A 14,143-nucleotide genomic window follows, 5' to 3' on the forward strand; every position below is an offset into this window, starting at 1 on the left:
TGCAGAGAAGAAAAGTAAGAGATCACATTGTATGATTTGGCTGATTGCCATATCGATGTCCTGTGTCAGCAGACTCAGATTTATGAGGCAGAATTTCAAACGGAGCATAACAGCCATAAACACACGCAGCAGGAGAACAGCAGGCTGAGAAAGAAGAGGGAGGAGATGCGCCAGCAGGTGGCACTACTGCAAGAGCAGGTTGGCAACTATACAGGTTGTACTTAATGTTCAGTCAATTTATGAAACCATTTCCATTTGCTATGATGTTTGTACAGCTCAAAGTCTATGAAGATGACTTCAGACGTGAGCGCTCAGACAAACAGATGCTGCAGCGGCTGCTGAAGAAGACACAGTCCCCCCTCACAGACCCAGTGCTGATCCACCGCTGTAATAATGAGAAACGACCAGTAGGGGGAGACAAGAGGACACACCATGAAGAGCAGCCACTCAAGAAACCACATCACCCTTTCTGCCCCAAACACCAGGCTAGAAAAAAGAACTGATATCTTAGGCAAATATTGTAGAGATATTTAAATATATTGTCTGTTAATAGTTAAAGTGTGTATGACAGATTTGTATGATTCTCTAATTTTGACTAAATTTTGGGATAATCTAGCCTCATTCATCAGACGGTTTTAGCGGAGTTTTTTTTACCTTTGCTCCATTTCAGAAGCACTAGGTGGCGCCAGCCTGGCTAGGGATAATCTACTATTGTAACTATTGAAAGTATTTGATTGATTGATTCGTTTTTATTTCGAGTTTGTGCCAAGAGAGAAACAATAATCATATGTACTACATATACATTGCAAACAACAGAAAAGCACATTTCTTGAAAAGGAGTGGGAAGAAGAAAAACTTATATGAACCCACCCCTATTCATGACAGTTTCAAAAATTATGTGGTTGCTTCTGTACATTGATCACGGAACTTAACAAATATTTACATATAGCAAAATAAATGACATATCATGCATACAAAATATAATTATAAATTATATATTATAGTTTTACACAAATCAAGAAGCAATTTGTGAAGTTGAAACAAGTTGAAAATTACAGGAAGTAAAGAGTTCAAACACACTGATGTCATCACACTACGGAGAATTCTATCCAAAAGTTCAGCGCAATTTACACACAATAAACAATTTTTTTCTGATTTTGGTAAAATGAGCAGTCTAATCTGTCATAGGCACTTTTCTTTTATATCTTTTGTTGTCTGTATGAAATAAACAAGAAATAATAAATATAATAGAGAAGCCATGTAGCCATTGATATTAATGGCAAAGATATAGCAAAAGACAAATCAATGATTAGTTGATTGATTTAAATTAATCTCTTAGTAATTGGTGCTTTTCTTAATAATGTGTTAAAATTCTACAATATACTAGACCCTGATCAAAGTCCATATAAAGTTGGAATTTCTAAGCTACAATTTAATTTAATGTTTAAAAACATGTTTTTCTTTTCAACAATCTCACTGAACCCACAAGGAAAGTAACTCCATGATGAATTATGCTCTAAAGGCAAGTTTATATTAGCTAAATTAAGGAAACAGTTTACTTCTCTGAAAGAAGAAGTATGACCAAGTGTCAAATTTGCGCACCACTTTTTTTTTGGACTGTGCTCACTGACTCAGACCCAACAGAGGCTGGGCTTTCCCTCTAAATGAGTTGTAAATAGTGTAGGTCATGGTTACTGGGAGAGGATGGATATTAGGTTTACAGGAAACTACAAATGAAAGTGCAGGCTTGGATGTTAAGAGTTTCAGATTACTGTTTAACCCCCGCATTCATACCACACCCGAGGAGTACACTGCAAACTACGTAATAAAACAACCTAGATTACCTTTGGTTATTCCAGAGAAGCATAATGTTTGGTAAAAATAAAACAGCAAACTTTCCGGGACTTGTGTTTAAATAGCCTTGGCCATGAGGAGCACTGGGCACTTCAACCAACCAGACACAGGTAAGAACTGGATGGATGGATGTTAGGTTATTGCATGTGATATTCTTTGTATAATAAATACAAGTAGATTTGTTTTTAGCAGAGACTCGTAATGGTATGTGAGATACTTCGTATTTCTCTAAAATTGCTTGAAAAACACCCTTTGCTTGAAATTTCCTATTAACTGTAAATATTATGTTTTCCTTCTAAACCTAGACAAAGCACCACTTTGAAAACACACTTGATGACCAAATTATTTATTTTAAACTCCTTGTTAAATATCCTCCACTTACAGGGTGAAGTTTGAGAGCAGAAAACATGCCACAGACGATGACCACATCTTCGGACGAGCTCCAGGAGCTGTACAGTCAGCAGGGCTACCTTTCCGCTCTCTCTGTCCTGAGTGAGGCAGAGCTGAGGGAGGCCAGACAAGCCTTTTCTCAACTTGAGGAGCAATTTGGTAAGTGCCAGATGCCAGGGTTAACTTGTTTACACTTATAAATATATGAAATACTTTGATGCAACATACTTTTCTATACTAGTTTATTAAAAGTGCACCATAAAATTCTGGCGGGAGCTCCACTACCTGCTTGTCTTTATATTTTCATATCATACTATTCCATGTTATACTATTAAATTTATTTATCTTGTGTTTATTTAATTACACGTCTTTATTGTCAAAACATATACAAAAAAGTGTATTTTTACTCTCTGCGGAACTGACCTGTAACTTGGCCTGGTGGCGCAACCTGTTTGTGTCCATGGAGTTAGGCTTAATGCCATGCAGTGGAACATTTCAGTGGAACCTTTAAAGAGCCCATATTACACTATTTTCTCAATTTTCTCAATCAAAAAACACTGTTCCACCTTATAATGTCACGTGATATTACAGGAAGTGCTCCACTGTGTGTTTTCACCTTCCTTCACTTGAACCATTTGGTCATTTGATTTCAGCCCTTGAATTGCCAATCTCTGTTGAACTAAATGTCCATGACATCACAAGGTGGAACAGAGCATTTTGAACTTTGAAGGTGTACACAGCCTAATAGTAGAGGGTAATTAAAACATGCGTGAATGAAACGAAGCTCAACTCCAGGTATGTTTTTAAGGAGGTAACAGCATTATAACATGACTTAAAGAGTCAGTTTTGCATAATATAGGACTTTTAACATATGCACAATTCTGGCAGCTCTACGACACATTGGGTTTTTAGCCTTTTCTTCAAAAACAGAAATAACCGCATTTACTACACATTTGTTCACCAGGTGTTGAATACACAAGCTACAACCTCCACAATGTCCACTTGAAGTACGACTGGGTGATGGCACTGACCCAGCACCCTCGTGTGTTGGACGTTGTCAAAGCCATCCTGGGACCTGATGTGATCCTGCTGGACTCCCGTTTTATCTGCAAATATCCAACACTCAAATCTGACAGAGCCGAAGAAGAGCTACCTTATGTGGCATGGCATCAGGACATGAGGTAGCTCCTCAGTCCTTTGCATTGTAACTGTATTGTATTGTTATTTTAAAGTAATAGTGTTGTAACCGCAGGTATTGGGGCATTGATGGAGGCCCTGTTCTGTCTGTGTGGCTGGCTTTAGATGATTCCCTCAAAGAAAACGGTGCACTCCAGGTTATACCAGGTAAACTATGAATGAAATAATTAAAATTTTTAAAAATGATTTATTTACATTTCTTTCTCACCAGACTTGTTAGTCTAAGAGGTGTATTTCTATTTTACATGATCATCAATGTAGAACTGTAATGCAGTATTTCAGAATGGTTAGCTCATGTGTGAAATCCCTTCACCTCTCAGGCACTCACTGCTCCGGTCTGCTCCCCCATCGCTTGGCAGTGCGTCCTGGTAACATGCTGACGGTAAACCAGGAGATCCCAGAGGAACTGGTGCAAGTGGAGCGCACTGTGCTCTGCCCCTTGTTAGCAGGACAGATGTCTGTAAGTAAACAGTTTGTAGCAAAAGATTCGAGTCAATAGTTTTAGTGCAGTAATAAACTCATATGTTTCTTTTTCAGGTTCATGATGGACTTCTCGTACACGCCAGTGACCCCAACATGTCCCCAAAGAGACGCTGTGGCTTTGTGATTCGTTATGTGCCCAGCCGTGCTTACCCTGTTGAGGTGAGGAGACCTGCTCATGTACACATTTCATTAAAAACAGTATTCACATGCTTTCCTCCATCAGGATCCAGACCGACCCAGGAAGTTCAATGCAGCTGTGTTGGCTTGTGGGACAGATCACTTCAATAATTTCTCTAATACAAGCAGTTAACAATTTCTGGAATATATTTCATGTGTGTGTGTTATGTGGTTACTTTTAAGACAGTTTTGTCTTAATTAATACTTTTACTGTCTTATATAGTCTGTGTGTGTGTCTTGCACACATTTGTAAAAATTAAATAAAACATGAGAAAAATCATAAATAAAATATTATCTAAAATCTTATGAGATTGTGTGTTTGTTTGTTTTTACATTTTAGAGAAATTATAGTATAAAGTTGTATTGCAATATTTTTTTTAATTAATTATAAACAAATTAAACTAAAGAATCCTTCCTTCCTCTGCTAATCCAAACAAGACCATCAGGGGGTACTGTTAGTGGGTGGGCTGGGCATCAGGAAACAATTGACAGCTATGTAGTTGCAATAAGAGTTTTTAGCATGTGTATCTTCAGCATATGTAAAAAAGCAAAAGGGGTGATATTAATGTGATATTCATGGGTCAACAGAGGCAATAAACTTCACTCACTCTCAACACTCCCACAGACACCATATTCATACTAGTCAAGGTGGGTGAAGTGCCTTGCCTATGCATACAACAACAGTTTCCACCACTTCTGCCCTATTGTGTCATTTGATAGTCCCCGTTGTCTCCCATCCAAGTATTAACCAGGCACAACCTTACTTTGGATCTAAGATGGGCTCAGAGGAACTCTGGCATTGACAGGTGTTATGGCCATATATTACAAAGTGTACGCTACAAACACCTCCTAATAGGTACTTTTAGTAACATGTCGTGGTTTCATATATTGTCTCTTATTATGTGTTACTCTGTTGTTGTTGTTTTTTTGTTTGTTTTTTTGTTTAGTTTTTTGGTTTGTTTGTTTGTTTTATTTGAAGTGCCTCTTTTGCTTTTAGATCATTATAAAAAAAAAAATCTGCCCTTATTTGTTTATCTGACATTATTCCCTCTTTAAATAACCTCCCCGCATTTAGCTTCTTTTATAAAGATAGATTAGTATTATAAAATCTGACTTCAAATGAATACAAGCAAAGACAAACATATTAAGTGTAAAATTTTATTGAACATCTTAAAAACACAATTACAGCCTCTTCATTCATTGTGTTCAGGCCAATTTGAGCGTCTCTTTAACCATGACACCCACTCCATCAAACACCTTGTGCATGGGAGCATTGCACATAAAGGCACAGGTTGTTACAAGTTTATTTTTCATATCAACATGGGCCTCATCAACCTCTTTGTTCACATGTTTGCATCCCAGAGCCTTCACAGCATCAGCAGTTTGCGCATAAGGCCATCTGTAAACAGCAAATAGTTTAGGATTTTGAAAACACAAATATATTTATTTAAATATATTTACTTTGAGGTTTTCTCTTACCTTTCACACTCTTTGTCTTGGCCCACAGTCACCTCACACGCAGGCAGGAGTTTGATTGCCAGAATAGGAGAGATGCAGCACATTCCCAGAGGTTTTCCAGCTTTGTGAAAGGACTTAATAAGCTTCTCCACCTCAGGATGGATGGTGCAGTCTTTACTCTTCACTGCCCAGTCACTCAGGTTCTTAGCCACACCAAAGCCACCTGAGAGAAATACATATATTTTCATATCAAATATACATATTATTGTTGAATTATATATAGGTGGGATAGAATGGGAATACAATAAGTATAATGCAGTTTTCAAGATTTACCGGGAATAATAGCAGCGTCAAAAGCAGAGATGTCTAACTTTGCTAAATCAATGACGTCTCCTCTAGCGATACGAGCGCTCTCCTGCAGGACATTTCTCTTCTCCTCTGTGGGTTTCCCCTCACAGTGATTCACAACATGCATCTGATCCATATTAGGAGCAAACATCTGCACCTGAAAGAAAAAAAGAATATTAAAACTTAATGATTATTAGTTTTCCTAACCAGTTTTACCTTTGCTCCAGCTCGGCTCAGGTGGACAAGAACCGCAGAGGCCTCGTGGATCTCTGTCCCGTCATAGACGCCACAGCCAGAGAGGACGACAGCAACGCGCTTTGCCATTGGACCTGAAAGTGTCAACAGTTATTTTTTAAAAGCTACCAGTGCCTTCCACTTTTTATTCAGAAGAAGTGCTTATTGCCAGTAAAAACGACACCTGACATAAATAATTTACAGAGCTGAGTCTCAGGGGAGCGCTGCGGTAGCCAGGTAATGAGCTCACTATACAAACTAAAAGAGGGACCAGAAAATATCCTATGAACTAAACAATTTATCATTAAATGTGTTTATATATACAAATAAATATTACGATCAAGATATTGGATGACGTACTTACCTAGATTTTATTCTTAAGTTGTATCCGCCGTGAAGTGCTTTATAACCGTGTTCTGTGCGCAGCTCTTTATTGAAGCGCTGACACTGACACTGGTCTCCTCCCACAATTCCTCCTCTGGGGAAAAAAAAAAATCGCATACATATTTATTTCGTAATTAAGAAGTTTCTCATATTCTTTTTTCCCCCTAATTACGAGATAAAACTTAATCAGATAGTTTGCTGCTCAAACCTACTATCCCCAGCCACATTTACATCTGGTCCTCTTCGGTGCTGTGGCCTATCTGACAGATGCCGTGCCTGAGCAAACATGCGGGTGACGGTACGCGCGCTCTTAGGAAACAGTAGAGAACCAGAAGGGAATCTGTGGCAGTATGGGACATCTTGGTTAGATCCAAGTAACCAGACATAGAAGCGCGCTCCATACAGAGGAAATTTACCTGGTTACTGTACTTTTGAGCAGCAAGCTGCCTGATTCATACATTTATCGATATTATCTGGTAATTACGAGATATTATTTTTGTTATGAATACAATGCTCTTCCGTAAGTTTGGATGATTAGACCCTATTTGTAAACCGAAGCGTCACTGAAGGGTCACTCAATGTAAAAGAATATAAGTCACCATAGACTCAGGTTAACCTACATAATGCTGATTTAGGTGTGGAAACTAGTTTCGGTACTGACAACAGATGAAGATCCATAACAAAAACCTACTTAGAGCGTGAATCACACATTTTCTAATGGTTTTTTCCCAAAAGGCGCAGCTCCAATCTCAAGTTTCTCTTGCGCGTTGACGTCACTGCGCACAGACGCTTAAAATCCCGACCTCCAAGTTCAGCTCTTACTCCTGCAGCATGACTGACGAGCAAGTCTCCGTGGGCATTCTCTCCATCTCCGGGGGTAAGACGACTTTTACAGAATTCCGAGATAATTATTGTAAAATTAACGTTAACATTTCTGCATCTCAATTGTAAATTAAGATTTTTGTACACGTTATGTGTTTAGGATTTTTGTAGTAATAATAATGGTTTCCTTTTATATGGATTTATTTGACTCTCAAAGACGCTTTATAGTGCAATATTCACTCATTATACGTATTTAGTCACAGGCTTAGCCTACATGACCGATTGAATCTACATGTTTTATTGATGCCTATTTGGTAAATCAGTGCCCTTGTGGTATTATTAGGATAAGCTATGCTATATATTAAAATATATGACCCTGTAGAACTTATGTTTTTTGTTTAGGTTCTCTTCTCCTCCTCGTAAACAACTATGCCAATGACACATTAATTCCTCACACTGCACTAGGGGTACTACTCCTCATCGTTGCTGCCCTGTTGCTTCAGGCAGGTTTGTCAAATTGTATTTTAATACTATTTTTGACTATTCCTATATTATCATGTACTAAATATTGATATATTTTGTTGTTTTTCCCTACAGCTCTTAACTGCCTTAGCCATGCCCAGTGGTTTTCCACCATGTCTCTAACCATCACAGGCCTGTGGGGTTGTTTGGGTCTAGTTACATTTTGTCAGGACAGAACATGGTCAGTGTTGATGAGCTAAGACTTGTCCTAACCCCTGGTTTGGGTGCGTTTAGTTTAGCCCTGTTTCTCATTGGCTTCATTGCAATTTTAGCAAAGAATGTTGTTGTAATCATCATATCAATCAGCATTAGTTTAGCTTGTGCTCATCAGATAGCTGATTTGTTTGCAACTGGTTTTGGCCACACTACCACAGCAGCCTATTACCTCTTAGTCTTTCTTGTAGGTGTTTATTTTGGTGTTGGACGTCTATTGTCTATCTTCACTCGTGGCAAATGGGAGTTCCCAGGATTAGATTTAAAAGATAAGAAAGTTGTTCCGAAGACTGAGGAGGGCTTAAAATACTGTGATGTAATTATTATAGGTTTGATAATGAACTTGGTCTCTGCTGCTGTATTGGCCAGTCCTTTGTTCGGGGTGGTGCTTAACCCAATTCACGTCTGCTGGTTGTGGACTGCTGCAGCGTTCCATTTGGTCATGTGTGTTTTTTTCTTCAGGGCTAAGGACACACTGACAGCCACTTTCTTTGCTTTCATGGTGTTGCTGAAATTTGTAGAAGGATACAATATCATTGTGACTGGACATCAACCTGTATCTCCTTTAGTTAGCCCAATTGTCTTCTCTGTGCTGTTTACAATTCTTGCTTTGTTTAGTTGTTCAAAAGGTCTGTTGAATGGAGTCTACCAGTTGTTCTTTACAGCTTACTGTATTGCTATTGCAGCCCAGTCCTCTAGAGGTGCTCAGGGCGTTCAAGCAGCTATATTCATTGTAACATCAGGCCTGATTTTAATGGGCTTATTCCTAATGATATCATCTTCCCAAACACATATAATGCATGGATATTTCAAGTCATTAGTAAGCCGAATAAACTGTGTGACTCTTAAAACCAATGATAAAGACCAAAATGTGCCTTATCTGGGGTCTTCCAAATATGCGGATGCTGAAGTGTTGGGCCATGCCAGTAACGTGCTAGCAGCTTTTGCCCTCATTGATGCACATGTAGACTCTGTATATACGCCTCTGCCCTGGGTAGTTGTGGGCGGTGGGCTACTGCAGCTACTCTGTGGGTTAGTGGCCTTTTCACGAGGCAAAACATTTGAAAGTACTGCGTTTGTACTCTTAGGAACAATGTGGGCATTCTGGGGATTGGTCAGGTTTGGCGCCCTCTATGGGGATGTTAGAGGCTTTAATTTAGCAGTAGGGATAATCAGTTTTTTGTTGTTTAACTCTTTAGTGACAGTCGCAGCATTGTTTCTTAGTGTGGGCTGGTTTGTTTACATTCTCACCTTCCAGCTCATAATCATTAGTTTCCTGTTGGATGCACTGGGAAATTTGCCTCATGGTTATGACATAGGAGTGGCAATCATCTTTGGCCTTGTCAGTTTTTATTTCTTTCTGGCCCAGATGTTTAGCACCACCTTGCAGTGGCCTCAGATCCCTTTGGGAAGGCCTATTATTAAACTGAGTGGAGTTGGTGGCGGCGCTGATATCTGTCCACATGTTCCTGCACGCAAGGCCACATCTGTGCAGCAGATTGCAGGTGAGCCAATATCACATCATTATTACATTTCATTTTATACGTTTACATTACATTATTACACAGTGTTTCCCACAAATTTGTACTGAGTCTATATTGGCATAAGCAGTCCATATTAAATTAATTTGTATTTATTTTTTTAAGTAAAGTGTGTAAAGAAGTGTTGCCTATACTGATTAAAAAGAATTACATTACAGATAAATTATTACAGTTTAAATACAGCTCCTTCTACATGTTTCTACACACATAACATAATATGACATTTATATCACCAGTTTTTGTGTTTTGTGTTTGGGAGTCACTGTATTCTTCAGTCTAAATGGGAAATGTGCTTTAATTGTCTCATAGATATCATGAAGAATGGAGGTGTATGTGGAATGCCAACAGACACTGTGTATGTGCTAGTAGCAGCTTGCACCGTCCTGATGCAGTAGTAAAAGCCTACAAGTAAGTTGAAATGTGTCATTGTTAATTACATGAGAAATAGATGTTGGTTTTCACTCTTGTAATATTTTACTTCAGGGTGAAAAAAAAGGCAGAGGACCGGCCCATGTCGATGTGGATCTCCTCTATCAAACAGCTGGAGCCAGTGCAACACCTGCTGAGCCCTCTGCTGCTGGACTTTATGGAGGCAGCGTGGCCATCATCCATCAGCATGGTTATACCCCGAGGTGAGAGAGAAGATACTTATTTAGTTTTCATCAAAATTAACACATCTTATTTTATTTTTAAATTTGTTTTTTACATTTATTTACAGGCCCATGGATGGATGTTTTTGGTTTAGGGGATGCAGCCAAACATATTGGAACGCCACAAAGCATTGCCATCAGAAATCCAGACTGTGCAGTTGCTACCCACCTCATGAGTCTGGTGAGAAGTACAAACAGACATTGCATTGAAGGATGTTTTAAATATAACTACAAATATCTAAGCTGAACTTATATGTATATTTGTAACTTGTTTGGTTACAAACTATGTTTGGTTTATTTTACTTGATTGTGTACAATTAAAACACACTGCAATCCCACATTTACAATAAAAATGTTTAGTCTGTGACCACTATTGTCATCTTAAAGGTTGGGCCCATTGCAGTAACTTCAGCCAACCCAACAGGAGAAGCTGACACAACGCATCACAACCAAGTTTTTGCAAAGCTGGGTAACAAGGTAATGCATAATTGTTGATTAACCCCACAGTCATAACATTGAAGTAATAGTGTATAGACTGTAATTGACACATTTAATTTCATAGGTGGATGGTGTGTTATGTGATGGACCCTCTCCTGAAAACATTGCATCTACTGTGGTGGACTGCACCAAGATTGACTCAGGACAGATCGGCTTCTTCAGAGTTGGCCTCATTCCGAAATCAAAGGTAAATAACTACACCCATTTTTGCATTTTTCAGTGTTAAATTACATTTTTATACTCACTTATATTTTGTGTATATTTGAAAAGGTTCTGCAGATTTTTGAAGATGTTCAGAAGCGACACATAAAGGGACAGACAAACCCTGCTTTTGATTATGATGTTCTTCAAACTGAAAAAGAGTACAGCAGTGTAATGGGGGACAGCACCTCAGAATCAGGGCTGGGATCCGAATACTCCGACCCCTACGTCTCACCTATGTGCAGTCCAGCTCCTTCAAGAAAAGAGGCTTAGAGCTATCCTGATACTTTCTTAATGTACACAAATTGCAAAACTGAAAATCAGTATGTACTGATCATAGTATTGCCAGAATATTTATTTCAATATTTTTTATTTTGCGTGTTTGTAACTAATTTAAATAAATACATTTACAATAAAATTGTGTATTTTTAATGGAAAGTTTATTACAGAATCAACTCATTTTGAATCAACACTTTTGTAAAACAAAAAAAAGCAGTACAATACTTTTCTCACAGTCTAGTTTAGAGGTTTTGGCCAGATTGTACTTCACCCGTGGGAAAAAAAAAAAAAAAATCATTCTATCATATACTTATACTTATAATATTTGTGCAAATAAATTGAGTCTCTGTTGATTTTAGTGAAACGTGTTATCTAACCTGCACTATAATAGTCCTATGAGGATATGGTAGACTTGTTAAGGCAAGGCAAGGCTTTTATGAATATAACATTTTTATTGTAATCCAACTTCAATCTACCACCATTTTAAATATTCCATTTTAGCAAACGTGAGAGTTACTAAATATAAATAAAACATACAAATATAATGTAAGAGGCATTTTGTAAATTTAACCCACTTTAAATTTAAGTTTAAAATGACAAAACATTATATTTTACACTCATCATAGTTTAGCAAGAAAGGTACTTTATTGGTACTTAATTGTCCCCGTAGGGAAATTTGTTCTCTGCATTTGAACTATCCTTGAATGCTGCTGGAGCATCTCCTTGAGAGAAGTGGGCAGTGAGTGGCGCACCCGGGGACTGATCTCATTGTAGCTAGACTTGGTCAGGCCTACCTGAGCTGGAGGACTGTACCTTTGGTACACGTTTTGGGTTGATGGGCAAACTGGAAAACTGTAGTGCCCATAGGAAACCCACCCAGACATGGGGAGAGCATGTGAACTGGGGTTCGTGCTGGCCACTGAGTGGAATTTGAATAGTTGAGTTTATTGGTTTGTTTTTACACATTAATCTAAAAGAAGAAAAGATGCTTCACACCAGAATTAGCTAAAGCTAGTTTCCATCTGTAGTCCCTGGACAGGGTAAAATATTTACACATTTTCTCCCATTCTTCCATTTAAAAACATCACACTTCACATTTCCACATTCAATTAATAAAAATAAAAAAACTCAATACAATGATCACTTGAGCCTACATTACAGTTTACCTCATGTAAATACAAAATTATTGTTGTCAGTGTTGACAGACAATAGGAGGATTCAAATCAATCCTAATGGCCAGTATTGTCTGTATGTCACTAAATTTGACCAGTAGCCTGCTTTTATACTTTCAAACAGAACCAAATGCTTTGGTGATGAATAATGAAGTTGTATGAGTATTATAACCTATATAAAAATCTATCATCACCACCTCATATGCATTTTGTTTTCTGTGAAACCAAAAGGTGGTTGCAGGATGGATGTTTAATTGAGAAGCTTACCTCTAATTCAGTAATTCTAAAAGGTTTTATCAGGATGCCTCTATTCTTATCTACACTGCTGTTTTTGTGCAGTACTAGGAAATTACATTATACATTTTTGCCATAATGCTCTTAAGAAAGGGTCATGCTATGATATAAAGGTATTCTCTTTCATTGTTTATGGGGGGAAATCACTGTACTCCTGCTTTTCTGATGGGATTTATTTATTTATTTAACTATGAGCAAGTCCAAATTCTCCTCTAGCCTACTTCTTCCGACTTGCAGTAACGTCCCTACTTCACTGATAGCATAATATGACTTACTTAATCTCTTACTCTTTTTTAATTTGGGGATTTTTTCAAACATCCTTAATGACTAACTGGTTTCAGTAAATACTGGTGAAGAAGGAAATAATTTGTTACTAGCTTTCTGAGCTTTCAAGGATCATAAACACGGAAGCAGGATGTACAATGTATTACTGCACATGATGTCAGTATAGAAGAATAGGGGGGGGTTAGTTGTTTAACTCTGAGTCAGTCCAAACTCCTTTTTCCAGCCTACTTCTTCCAACCTATAGTAAATTCTCTGCATCATTTATAGCATAATATTACTTTTTATTGAATTTTATAGAATTTTATTGTCTTGTTTACATGTCTTACATTGAATAGTTTCTTTATGCAAGATATTTTATATTGGTGAAGAAGGAACTAATTCATTATGGGGAGAATTTGTGCAGAGCTTTTAAGATGATAAAAGATTATAAACACTCAGGAGCAGGATGTATACAGTGCCTTATTTTAGCTATAGAGATGATGTCAGTTCAAAAGTATAAGGGTTATCAGCATGTAGACGGACACAAGACACAACTTGAGACACTCATTCTTTTAGGCCATAAAGTCAAAGAAAAACAGTGCCAGTGGCGCAACAGTGTAGTGGTCATCTGCTTGATTTTAGTTCTAAGTTCTATTGTTGTGTCCTTCACCCAGCTGGGCAGTGGTTGCATCTTCTACTTAACTTAAAATACATTTGAACTAAATAGACCGAAATATCCATCTATTTACGATCGAACCATTCTTTCATTTAAAAACATCACACTCCACATTTCCACATTCAACATAAAAAATACTCAAATCAGGTAAAGTGGAAGGTAAGAGTCCAGATATTTATTTAGTTCAGTAATTCTAAAGAGTTTTATCAGGATGCGAGTTCTTATCTACACTGTTGTTTTTGTGTAACTCTCATGGGATGTGCTTGTGTTTATTTGTATTCCCTATTTGGGTCATGTTTTTTGGCTGTTGGCATGTGGTGCTGCAGCATTTCTTGGGCCAACCAAAACCAGATTTAAGGTTAGCTTTAACAGAAAATTTAAAATAAAATAAATTTATCCATTTGTGTTCCCAATATTGAAGAGAAAAATTGTGCTTGTTACTAATTTAAAAAAAAAATCTCTTGATGGCACATTTTAAATATAATT

The 14,143-nt window shown here is 37.7% G+C and overlaps 3 protein-coding genes across 9 annotated transcripts in view; 2 read left to right on the forward strand and 1 right to left on the reverse strand.

The window, feature by feature from the left end:
- Positions 1-4,407, forward strand: part of zgc:174917 (uncharacterized protein LOC565650 homolog) — a 4,752-nt gene extending 345 nt beyond the window's left edge. Inside the window, exons 2-8 of one of the 5 annotated variants that reach the window (XM_055159353.1) lie at positions 73-198; positions 276-2,403; positions 3,209-3,425; positions 3,497-3,588; positions 3,762-3,901; positions 3,979-4,083; positions 4,148-4,407. In XM_055159353.1, the coding sequence (XP_055015328.1) occupies positions 2,262-2,403; positions 3,209-3,425; positions 3,497-3,588; positions 3,762-3,901; positions 3,979-4,083; positions 4,148-4,234 (783 nt within the window). In that variant the 5' untranslated portion in view covers positions 73-198; positions 276-2,261 and the 3' untranslated portion in view covers positions 4,235-4,407. Of the gene's footprint in view, positions 1-69; positions 199-275; positions 2,404-3,208; positions 3,426-3,496; positions 3,589-3,761; positions 3,902-3,978 lie in introns of all 5 variants that reach the window. The other 4 variants (XM_055159350.1, XM_055159351.1, XM_055159349.1 and 1 more) reach the window with 4 other exon arrangements.
- Positions 4,408-5,245: 838 nt separating this feature from the next.
- On the reverse strand, positions 5,246-6,658 carry si:ch211-153b23.5 (uncharacterized protein LOC321177 homolog). Of its 2 annotated transcripts, none has more exons than XM_020928834.2 (5): positions 6,506-6,658; positions 6,124-6,236; positions 5,893-6,064; positions 5,581-5,782; positions 5,246-5,500 (listed from the first exon to the last, which is right to left on the reverse strand). In XM_020928834.2, exons 2-5 carry the CDS (start codon positions 6,229-6,231, stop codon positions 5,308-5,310), a joined length of 675 nt encoding a protein of 224 aa, XP_020784493.1. In that variant the 5' UTR covers positions 6,232-6,236; positions 6,506-6,658; the 3' UTR covers positions 5,246-5,307. The 2 variants fall into 2 exon arrangements, with proteins under 2 accessions (XP_020784493.1, XP_055015307.1); XM_055159332.1 differs by lacking the exon at positions 6,506-6,658 and adding an exon at positions 6,326-6,345.
- A 682-nt stretch (positions 6,659-7,340) lies between these two features.
- On the forward strand, positions 7,341-11,258 carry si:ch211-153b23.4 (uncharacterized protein LOC335392 homolog). 2 transcript variants are annotated; one of them, XM_020927877.2, is made up of 7 exons: positions 9,455-9,587; positions 9,933-10,031; positions 10,107-10,255; positions 10,342-10,454; positions 10,661-10,750; positions 10,836-10,958; positions 11,042-11,258. In XM_020927877.2, the coding sequence occupies exons 2-7, from the start codon at positions 9,955-9,957 to the stop codon at positions 11,243-11,245; spliced, it is 756 nt and encodes a 251-aa protein (XP_020783536.2). In that variant the 5' UTR covers positions 9,455-9,587; positions 9,933-9,954; the 3' UTR covers positions 11,246-11,258. The 2 variants fall into 2 exon arrangements, with proteins under 2 accessions (XP_055015306.1, XP_020783536.2); XM_055159331.1 differs by lacking the exons at positions 10,342-10,454; positions 10,661-10,750; positions 10,836-10,958; positions 11,042-11,258 and adding exons at positions 7,341-7,402; positions 7,750-7,854 and having other exon boundaries at positions 7,945-9,587; positions 10,107-10,233.
- The last annotated feature ends 2,885 nt before the right edge of the window (positions 11,259-14,143 follow it).

This window comes from Boleophthalmus pectinirostris, unplaced genomic scaffold, assembly GCF_026225935.1.
Source record: "Boleophthalmus pectinirostris isolate CB_2022bp ecotype Guang Dong unplaced genomic scaffold, ASM2622593v1 HiC_scaffold_23, whole genome shotgun sequence".
Lineage (NCBI taxonomy): Eukaryota > Metazoa > Chordata > Actinopteri > Gobiiformes > Gobiidae > Boleophthalmus > Boleophthalmus pectinirostris.

Excerpts from the sequence above, each read along its gene's own strand:
- si:ch211-153b23.5 (XM_055159332.1), bottom strand. Across the intron at positions 5,783-5,892 it reads TGACGCTGCTATTATTCCCG|GTGGCTTTGGTGTGGCTAAG; the intron begins GTAAATCTTGAA and ends TATTTCTCTCAG. Across the intron at positions 5,501-5,580 it reads CAAGACAAAGAGTGTGAAAG|ATGGCCTTATGCGCAAACTG; the intron begins GTAAGAGAAAAC and ends TGCTGTTTACAG.
- si:ch211-153b23.4 (XM_055159331.1), top strand. The coding sequence starts at position 8,048 with ATGGTCAGTGTTGATGAGCTAAGACTTGTCCTAACCCCTGGTTTGGGT. Across the intron at positions 9,588-9,932 it reads ATCTGTGCAGCAGATTGCAG|ATATCATGAAGAATGGAGGT; the intron begins GTGAGCCAATAT and ends ATTGTCTCATAG.